Below are 9553 nucleotides of genomic sequence, written 5' to 3' on the forward strand. Positions count from 1 at the left end.
CAATAGTACCATGATCTTAACTCCCAAAACACTGAGAACAAAAGGAGATCAGACTCTTCAAAAAAACAATTCCTTGGACATTTTCTTGGCAGCAGCTTTGGAGGAAGAGCGCAGCCTTCAGGCACTGGACCTGGGAGATTTTGTTTTATTGAAGACCTGCTCTTGGGCATGCCACATCTGACAGAGTGTTGTGCAACTCAGGGAAAATAAGATCAAGCCTCAAGAAAAGTAGTATAAGCCCAGAAAATTATCTATAAGCAGGATTATCATGAGAGAAGAAAACAGACTCCTGGCCTAAGAAAGACTCTGGCAAATGTGCAGAGAAGGGAAGGCAGGTTATTGTCTGTGAAACAGCGTCCATTGGGCCAGTTTCCATAGTGCATCCTTGAGCTCCTGGTTCCTCATGCTGTAGATGAGGGGGTTCACTGCTGGAGGCACCACAGTGTACAGCACTGCCACCACTAGGTCCAGTGCTGGGGAGGAGATGGAGGGGGGCTTCAAGTGGGAAAATATGCCAGTGCTGAGAAACAGGGAGACCGTGGCCAGGTGAGGGAGGCACGTGGAAAAGGCTTTGTGGCGTCCCTGCTCAGAGGGGATCCTCAGCACAGCCCTGAAGATCTGCACATAGGACACCACAATGAAAACAAAACACCCAAATACTAAACAGACACTAACCAGAAGAAGTCCCACTTCCCTGAGGTAGGCATGTGAGCAGGAGAGCTTGAGGATCTGGGGGACTTCACAGAAGAACTGGTCCAAAGCATTGCCTTGGCAGAGGGGTAGGGAAAATGTATTGGCAGTGTGCAGGACAGAGTTGAGAAACGCACTGCCCCAGGCAGCTGCTGCCATGTGGACACAAGCTCTGCTGCCCAGCAGGGTCCCGTAGTGCAGGGGTTTGCAGATGGCCACATAGCGGTCATAGGCCATGACAGTGAGAATACAATATTCTCCGCCAATGAAGAAGAGAAAGAAAAAGACCTGTACAGCACATCCCAAGTAGGAGATGGCCCTGGTGTCCCACAGGGAATTGGCCATGGCTTTGGGGAGAGTGGTAGAGATGGAGGTCAGGTCGAGGAGGGAGAGGTTGAGGAGGAAGAAGTACATGGGGGTGTGGAGGCGGTGGTCACAGGCTATGGCGGTGATGATGAGGCCGTTGCCCAGGAGGGCAGCCAGGTAGATGGCCAGGAAGAGGCAGAAGTGCAAGAGCTGCAGCTCCCATTTCTCTGCAAATGCCAGGAGAAGAAACTCATTCATGGAGCTGCCATTGGACATCTGCCACTTCTGGGCATGGAAACTGCCAAAAGAGAGAAAAGAGAAAAATTCAGAGAAGCTTCTCTGAGCCAAATTTCATTCATTCATTGTGAAATGCCTAAGGGTGCTTTTCTTTCCCGGGGGACTGTTACGCAGCCTTTCCTTCTTGTGCAGGACTGTTATGCAGCTCGGAGGCTTCAGCTGTGGTTTGTGCTGGCTGAGTGTGCTGTGCAGAGCCGTGGCCTCTCCCCAGGGGCTCCTGAAGGGTCAGCCCTGCTTTCCAGCAATGACCCATGGAGGCAGCAACAGCCCAGGGTGTTTGGAGGGAGGCTTCCTGGGGAGGAGTTCCCTGTGCTGCACTAGAGCGGAGGGCAAAAAGCCCAGAAGGACGCTTTCTTCCCCAGAGGAAGGTGGGAGATGAGGTGCAGCAAATGGGTCTCGTCACAGAGGTTGCTCTGGAAAAGACACTGGCCTGTCCTGGGAGCAGAGGGGTGCTGTGCCAGGTGCAGAGTTCAAAACACCTCTCCTTTCCAGCACAGCTCTGCAGAGTATGAGGAAGAGGACAGGGCAAGGATGCTGATTGGCATGGGCAGATCGGGTGCTCTCAGACATCTCCAAGGTCCTACAGGAGAGCTGTGCCCTTCTGGAGGGATGCTCACAGCCCTGCAGGACTCCCTGTCCAGCATAATCAGGTGTCTTAAGGTGCTGTCTGCTAAGGGAAGCAGTGTCTCATTGTCAAGCACTGAGTGCAGTGTCTCGAGCCTGGCAAATGAAGAGAGGGCGTGGGCACCTTGGTCCCATGAAAACACCTCCAGGGCAGCGCCCTCCAGGCCAGGGCCAGAGCAGGCACTCCACACCCCCACCCCTTGCCCCACACCACCACCGTTCCTGCCAGGGACCCCACGAGCAGGAAGAAGAGCAGCACAAGCAGGTGGAGGACCAAAGCAGAACTCTGTGACTCTCCTCCCAAGGGAAGCAAGGAGAGGAGAGGCGGCCGGGCACTCAGGAAAGCCTTCTCCTTACCCAGCAGAGCACAGCACCTCCCAGTTAGCAAAAGCCCCGGGCAGTCGCTCGCAGCCCCTTTGCCCTGCAGAGGGAAGCGGCCACATGTCAGGAGAGATGCCCCTCTGCTGTGCCAGAGCTCTGGCTGCAGACGAGGCAACTCCTGCCCTGGACCACACAGCCTTGAGGGCAGAGGCTGTGCTGGGTGGGAGACGAGAGCAGGGGTCTTGTGCAGAGGCAGGTGTCTGCATTGGAGGGGATGGCAGGGAGCTTCCCAACTTCTCCCTCCCATGCCATTTGGGGTTGGAGGTTCCTAGAGCTCTCTGCCCATGTCTCTGCTGCCTGGAGCTATCCCTGCCGGGAACTGTTGCTCTGCCCTCCAGTTTTTCCCTGTCAGGGATCACAGACCCCATCACCCACTCCTGTCTGCTCAGCTCTGACCTGAAGAAACCTCCCTGTTCCAGGCACTCTCCAGAGGTACTCCCTGCTTGCAGGCAGGAAGGAGCAGGTCAGACAAACCCTGCTGAGGCCAGCAAAGGTGGTGCTGGTGCTCTCTGGAGGGAGAGGAGTGGATGCAAGCAGTTGCCTTGCCTCCTACCAGACCTCCTGATCTCTCAGGGTGGCAGCTCAGGACTCTCAGGCTCCCTCTCCAAACGCAGCAGCGCCTTTTCCCCTTTTCCTGAACAGCAGGAAACTGAAAGCACAGCCTCAGGAAAGCTCTTTAGCTTTCAGGGATCCCCTGCCTTGCTCTTCCTCTGCAAAAGTCCCCTCTGAAATGCCCTGGGCAGCTCTGGCTGCACACCCTGCCTTCACCCCTTCCCCCTGGTCTAACATGAGCCCCTGGGCTGGGAGGCCTCCTGACAGACCCTGCAGGCTGGAGCCTATGTACGCTTTCGGAGACCCTTCCCGCAAGGGCAGCTGCATTGCCCTGCACCAAGAGACTTACCGTGGCAAGGGCTGCAAAGGTTTCTTCCCTTGCAGCTCCCCTCTCTCCTCCCACTCCAGCCTGCCTTTAATCGCGCTCTGCCCTACTCCTTTGCCCAGAGCCCTGCTGCGCTTGGCAGAGGAGTTGCTCCTTGGCAGAGCTGTCTCTCTGCACTGCTGCCTGCTTACCAGGAGCTCCCTCCACCCCAGGAGCCTGTCTCAGCCCCGGAGGAGGGGACCTGCCCAAGATGTCACGTTCTCTGCCCCCCACCCCACTCGGCGCTCCCTCCAGGTGTCCCTGGGGCTCTCCAGGAACCTGCTTGGGAAGAGACTGAAGGAATCACCGCTGTTGCCTGTCTTACCTCTGCAGAGATGTTTCTTTGCAGCAGTGGCCTTGCTGCTCTCCGAGACACAGTTAGGTCTGAGAATCCCCCTTCCTTGGCCCATCATGAGACAGGACACCTGGAGACTGCCAGGGAGGCATCTCCTTTAGCCATGCTGAGGGAAGGCAATGAGCTGAGTCAGTGGAGGCATCTCATGCTGGATTTGTAGTGGTGGGGCTGGAAGGGACCTCAGCTGCCTCCCATGCCTGCCACAAACCCCCAGGAGGTGGGATTCCTCTTGCTGCAGTCATGGTGTCTGTTAGGAATAGGCACCTGCACTCCTTTCCTACAGTCCCATGGTCATGCCCCTGTCACTCCAGAAACACAGATGGGTTCTGCCCCTTTATAGCTTGATGGCATGAGGGTACACTGTGTACTGGTGTCCATTAGAGCCTTATACTCCTGCGGGTCTCCTGTGCCAGGCCATCGAATCCACACAGTCCAGTAAACCCTGTTGTCCCTTTTCTTCCACCTGGCTGGAGGCAGGGACCCCTCTAATCCTGGTCATAGCATTCATAGAATCATAGAATCATAGAATGGTTTGGATGCGAAGGGACCTTTAAAGGTCATCTAATTAAACCCCCCTGCAATGGGCAGAGACATCTACAACTTGATCAGGTTGCTCAGAGACCCATCTAGCCTGTCCTTGAATGTTTCCAAGCATGGAGCATCTACCACCACTCTGGGAACCCGTTCGAGTGTTTCACTCCCCTCATCATGAAAATTTTTTTCCTTGTGTTCAGTCTAAATTTACCCTCCTACAGCAGCCTTCTCTTCTCCAGGCTGAACACCCCCAGCTCTTTCAGCCTTTCCTCATAGCAGAGGTGTTCCATCCCTCGGATCATTTGTGTGGCCTCCTCTGGACCCCCTCCAACAGGTCCATGTCCTTCCTGTGCTGAGGACCCCAGAGCTGGACACAGGGCTCCAGGTGGGGTCTCACCAGAGCAGAGTAGAGGGGCAGAATCCCCTCCCTCGACCTGCTGGCCACGCTTCTTTTGATGCAGCCCAGGATACGGTTGGCTTTCTGGGCTGAGAGAGCACATTGCCGGCTCATGTCCAGCTTTTCATCTACCAGTCCCCCCAAGTCCTTCTCCTCAGGGCTGCTCTCAATCCCATCATCCCCCAGCCTGTACTGATACTGGGAGTTGCCCCCACCCAGGGGCAGGACCTTGCACTTGGCCTTGTTGAATCTCATGAAGTTCACGCAGGCCCCCTTCTCAAGCTTGTCCAGGACCCTCTGGATGGCATCCTGTCCCTCGGGAGTGTCACCTGCACCACTCAGCTTGGTGGCATCTCAAAACTTGCACTCAGTTGCACTGTTCGTTTCCTTGATAAAGATATTAAACAGTACTGGTCCCAGTACGGACCCCTGAGGGACACTACTCGTGCATTGGGTATCTCCAGGGGTGGTCTCCACTCTAAGGTGGGCTTTGACTAGATGATCTCCAGCACCTACAACCTCTCTTCTTCCTCTTGGATTTGACCTTGAAGCTATCTCAGGATTTCTGATGTCTCCACTGGAGGGGTTGTCTTCTCAGTCAACACCCAAGGTTGAGCTTGAGACCTTCTAAAGATCTAATGGCCACCTGGCACCACCTGAGGAGGACAAGCCTTGAGCCCACCCAAGGTCTGGTGAAGACCTGGGCAGAGGCTTCCCTCCAAGGAAGGCTGGATGAGGTGAGGGGGAGTCTCAGCCCAGGGCTGAAGGCACTGGGGGAGGTGGGGCTGGCCCACAGCAAGGTGAAGGTCAAGAAGCGGGGCTGCGGCTGGGGCCAGAGGACACATGGGGCATGGCATAGTGGAGGGAAGGGAGGGAGGGGTATGGACAATGGACGCACTTAGGGGTGCCAAGGTTGAACTTAGGGGTCCAAGGGGGCCCTTAGGGGTCTGGGGGCAGTTAGGGGTCTGTACAGGGATGAGACCCAGTCTATAAGGTTAAAGAGATCCAGTTTGTACGGGGACAGGGCCCAATCTCTACTGGGATGGGGCCAGGGGATCCAGTTTGTACTGGGATGGGGCCCAGGCTGTACTGGCAGGAGTTAAAGGGACCCAGGTTGGACTGTGATGGGACACAGCCTGTACTGGGAAGGGATCATGGGATCCAGGTTGGACTGTGACAGGACACAGCCTTTACTGGGAAGGGATCCTGCGATCCATTTTGTACTAGGACGTGCTCAGTCTGTAATGGAAAAAGATAAAAGGATGCAGTTTGTACTGGGACAGGGCCCAGTCTGAGCTCGGCAATGTTAAAGGGATCCAGTTTGTACTGGGATGACGCCCAGTCTGTGCTGGGAAGGGGACCAAGGGATCCAGTTTCTACTGGGACAGGGCAAAGTCTGTGCTGGGAGGCATTAAATGGATCCAGCTTGTACTGGAAGGGGGCTCAGTGTGTACTGGCAGGGGTTAAAAGGAACCAGTTTGTACTGGGACAGGGCCCAGTCTGTACTGGCAGGTATTAAATGTGTCCAGTTTGCACTGGGAGAGGCCCCATTCTCTACTGGGAGGTGTTTGAAGGATCCACTTTGTACTGGGAGGGGGCCCAGTCTGTACTGGGAGGGGTTAAAGGGAACTAGTTTGGACTCGGATGGGGTCCATTCTGTAAAGTCTTAATTTCCAGCTTTTCATGATTTTTTAAGAAATTTTGCTGATCCCTGAGGGATGCTGCTAGTATCTGGCTCCTCGGAGGACTTTGTACCACTGACAGATTTGTTCCTGATCGTCCAGCCAACTTCCCACCCACCGCATCATCCACTTCTTCAGTCCAGATGTCAACAATCCGCTCTAGGGAGACCATGGGAAACCACATGCAAGGACTTGCAAAAGTCCAGGTACACAGCATGCCCTTCTTTCCCCTCCCACGTGGGTTCAGCAATCCTTTTCTTGTCCTTCAAGTGATGGAGATAGCTGCAAGAGCATTTGCCCTGCCACCTTCCCAGGGGCTGAGGTGAAGCTGACCAACCTGTAACACTCCCGGTCCTCCTTCTTGCCCTTCTTGAGGATGGCTTTGATATTTGCCTTTTCTGAGGACCTTGCAACCTCCCTGATCTCTCTGCCCCTTCCAAGATGTTTGAGAGAGGTCTCATGATGACACCAGCCAGCTCCACCAGCCAGCTCCACCAGCACCTCTCTGCTCCTTCCCACACCAAAAGCCTTCTTCATATCCCACCCTTGCAGGGGAGTGCCCAGGACACAGCACACACCAGTCCAGGTCCTCTGGGCTGGCTCAGAAGAGAGCCAGAAGTGATTTCTTCCTGCAGGCCCACAGCTCCCATGGTTTCTCTGTGCAGCTCACAGCTTCCCTGAGCATTTTTCTCAGTGTCCCCCAACCTTTCTAGTCCACAGGCTTAGATGAAGGGATTGAAGAGGGATGTGAGGATGGTGGAGAAAAAGGGCTTTGTCAAACTGTCTCAGGAGGGCTGTTCTGGGCATCACACCCCCAAGGATGAGGGTGTCATAGAAAACAGTGGCACCAGTGAGGTGAGAGGAGCAGGTGGAGAAGGCTTTCTGCCTGCCCACGCTGGATGGGAGAGCTGCCCCGGGGAGGCATCTCTGATGCACACAGGATGACCATGTGAGCAGGAAGGGGAGGATGGGGTCTAAAAAGCAGGTTATGAGAGCAAAGACCACGAGTGTCACAGTGTCACTGCATGAGAGCTCCAGCAATGGAGTGAAATCACAGAAGAAGTGGTCCGCTCCCCTGGGACCACACAACTGTATCTGGGACACAACTGAAATTATGACTGTAGATGACAGAAATGCCCCTAGCGAAGGGGCAGCTGCCCTCTGGAGACCGACCTGCCGGTTCATGAGTCTTGTAGAGAGCAGCGGGTGGCACACAGCCCAGTACTGATCGTAGGGTGTGGTCACGGGTAGTAAACACTCAGTGCATACAAAAGGTGCAGGAAACAATACCAGCACCGTGATGAGCAGAGATGGTGCTGTCCCCAGTCACGCAGCTGGCCATCAGCTGGGGCAGGGTGGTGGGTCTGTGGAAGATCTCCAGGGAAGACAAATGGCCCAAGAAGAAGCCCATGGGGGTGTGCGGATGCTGGTTTGCCACCACGTGCATAATGATGAGGGTTTTCTCAAGCACAAACACTATGCAGGTCATGAGAGAGAGGGAAGAGATTTGCCTAAGGGCTGGGAATGTTCCCCATTCCGTAGGTATGGGGGACTCCATCATGGCCCCATTGCCCTTTCTCCACCTATGAGGAAGAATATTTGGTTCAGTTTTAGTTGCTTGGGTCACAGACAGACAAGTCAATGCAAGTACATTTCTTTTGTTTCATTAGAGAAGGAGTATAGCTCCTTATTTACACAGTCGGTGGGTCAGACTAGTGAGGAAGAGAATGAAGTAGAAGTGGGGTGTCCACATTTCTTTGTGGACAACATTATCACAAGTTAAAAAAGCAAGAAAAGAAAAAACTTACCCAACAACAATGATAACAACAAAAATTAATCAAGAAAGGCTGGGCCTGTTATGAGTTACATTATGAGTCATATGTTGAAGACGATGGACACTCTATAGCTCCTGGAGAACATCCAGTCATCAGTTTCCACACTGCATCCTTGAGCTCCTGGTTCCTCATGCTGTAGATGAGGGGGTTCACTGCTGGAGGCACCACCGAGTACAGAGCAGCAACCACTTGATTCAGGGATGGGGAGGAGGTGGAGGGGGGCTTCAGGTAGGCAAATGTGGCGGTGCTCAGAAACAGAGACCACGGCCAGGTGAGGGAGGCACGTGGAAAAGGCTTTGTGGCGTCCCTGCTCAGAGGGGATCCTCAGCACGGCCCTGAAGATCTGCACATAGGACACCACAAGGAAAACAAAACACCCCAAAAAGACAAAAGTACTAAACATAAGAAGCTTAAATTCCCTGAGGTAGGCATCTGAGCAGGAGAGCTTGAGGATCTGGGGGATTTCACAGAAGAACTGGTCCAGGACATTGCCTTGGCAGAGGGGTAGGGAAAATGTATTGGCTGTGTGCAGAAGAGCATAGAAGAAACCACTGCCCCAGGCAGCTGCTGCCATGTGGACACAAGCTCTGCTGCCCAGGAGGGTTCCGTAGTGCAGGGGTTTGCAGATGGCCACGTAGCGGTCATAGGCCATGACAGTAAGAAGAAAATACTCTGCTGAAATGAAAAAGACAAATAGAAAGAGCTGGGCAGCACATCCCGAGTAGGAGATGGCCCTGGTGTCCCACAGGGAATTGGCCATGGCTTTGGGGAGAGTGGTGGAGATGGAGGTCAGGTCGAGGAGGGAGAGGTTGAGGAGGAAGAAGTACATGGGGGTGTGGAGGTGGTGGTCACAGGCTACGGCGGTGATGACGAGGCCGTTGCCCAGGAGGGCAGCCAGGTAGATGGCCAGGAAGAGCCAGAAGTGCAAGAGCTGCAGCTCCCGTGTGTCTGCAAATGCCAGGAGAAGGAACTCGATGATGGAGCTGCTGTTGGACATCTGCTGCCTCTGTGCATGGGGACCTGCCCAAGGAGGTAAAGGCAGTGAGAAGTTAGGGTAGAGTTCTCTGAGCAAAGCCTATTCCAGTTCTCATGGAAACACCCCAGACTGCCTTGCACCTTTCAGGGAGACCTTTGGCAGGTGACTTTCATGAGCTCTGGTTGGTGCTGGCTGAGGGTGCCATGTGGAGCAGGGGGCTCTGCTGTGCGCTCTGGAGGGGTCAGCCCTGTCCTACAGCAATAGGTAATAGCAACATGGGGTGATCTCAGATTAAATCCACTTTTGATATCAATGAGCTTTTCAGCATTGTTGCTCCCATTTCACCCAACTGCAGAGCGGAGCCGAAGGGATTTTGTTTTGTTTATCTTGTTCTAGTTGCCACAGCACAACTGAGAAGTGCTTGTAAAGCAGAAATCCTTGGCACTTCTGCTGTACTCCAAGTGAAATGGTGTGGGTGCTGACAGGCAAAGGGACTGTCCCTTAGTGCAGGGTGTGGAGAGCTGCTCCGTCCATCAGCCCTGGTCTCAGCTGCCTTTTCC

At 54.3% G+C, this 9553-nt stretch overlaps 1 protein-coding gene and 1 pseudogene across 2 annotated transcripts; both read right to left on the bottom strand.

The window, feature by feature from the left end:
- Positions 1-336: 336 nt before the first annotated feature.
- Positions 337-1272, bottom strand: LOC309603336 (olfactory receptor 14I1-like; the record flags this gene model as incomplete). Its single annotated transcript, XM_082338208.1, has 1 exon — positions 337-1272. One exon carries the CDS (start codon positions 1270-1272, stop codon positions 337-339), a length of 936 nt encoding a protein of 311 aa, XP_082194334.1.
- A 6778-nt stretch (positions 1273-8050) lies between these two features.
- On the bottom strand, positions 8051-9014 carry LOC309603328 (olfactory receptor 14C36-like; annotated as a pseudogene). Its single transcript has one exon. The product of its transcript is annotated as an olfactory receptor 14C36-like (transcript).
- Positions 9015-9553: the final 539 nt, after the last annotated feature.

This window comes from Platalea leucorodia, assembly GCF_965183815.1.
Source record: "Platalea leucorodia genome assembly, contig: HAP1_HAP1_SCAFFOLD_54, whole genome shotgun sequence".
Lineage (NCBI taxonomy): Eukaryota > Metazoa > Chordata > Aves > Pelecaniformes > Threskiornithidae > Platalea > Platalea leucorodia.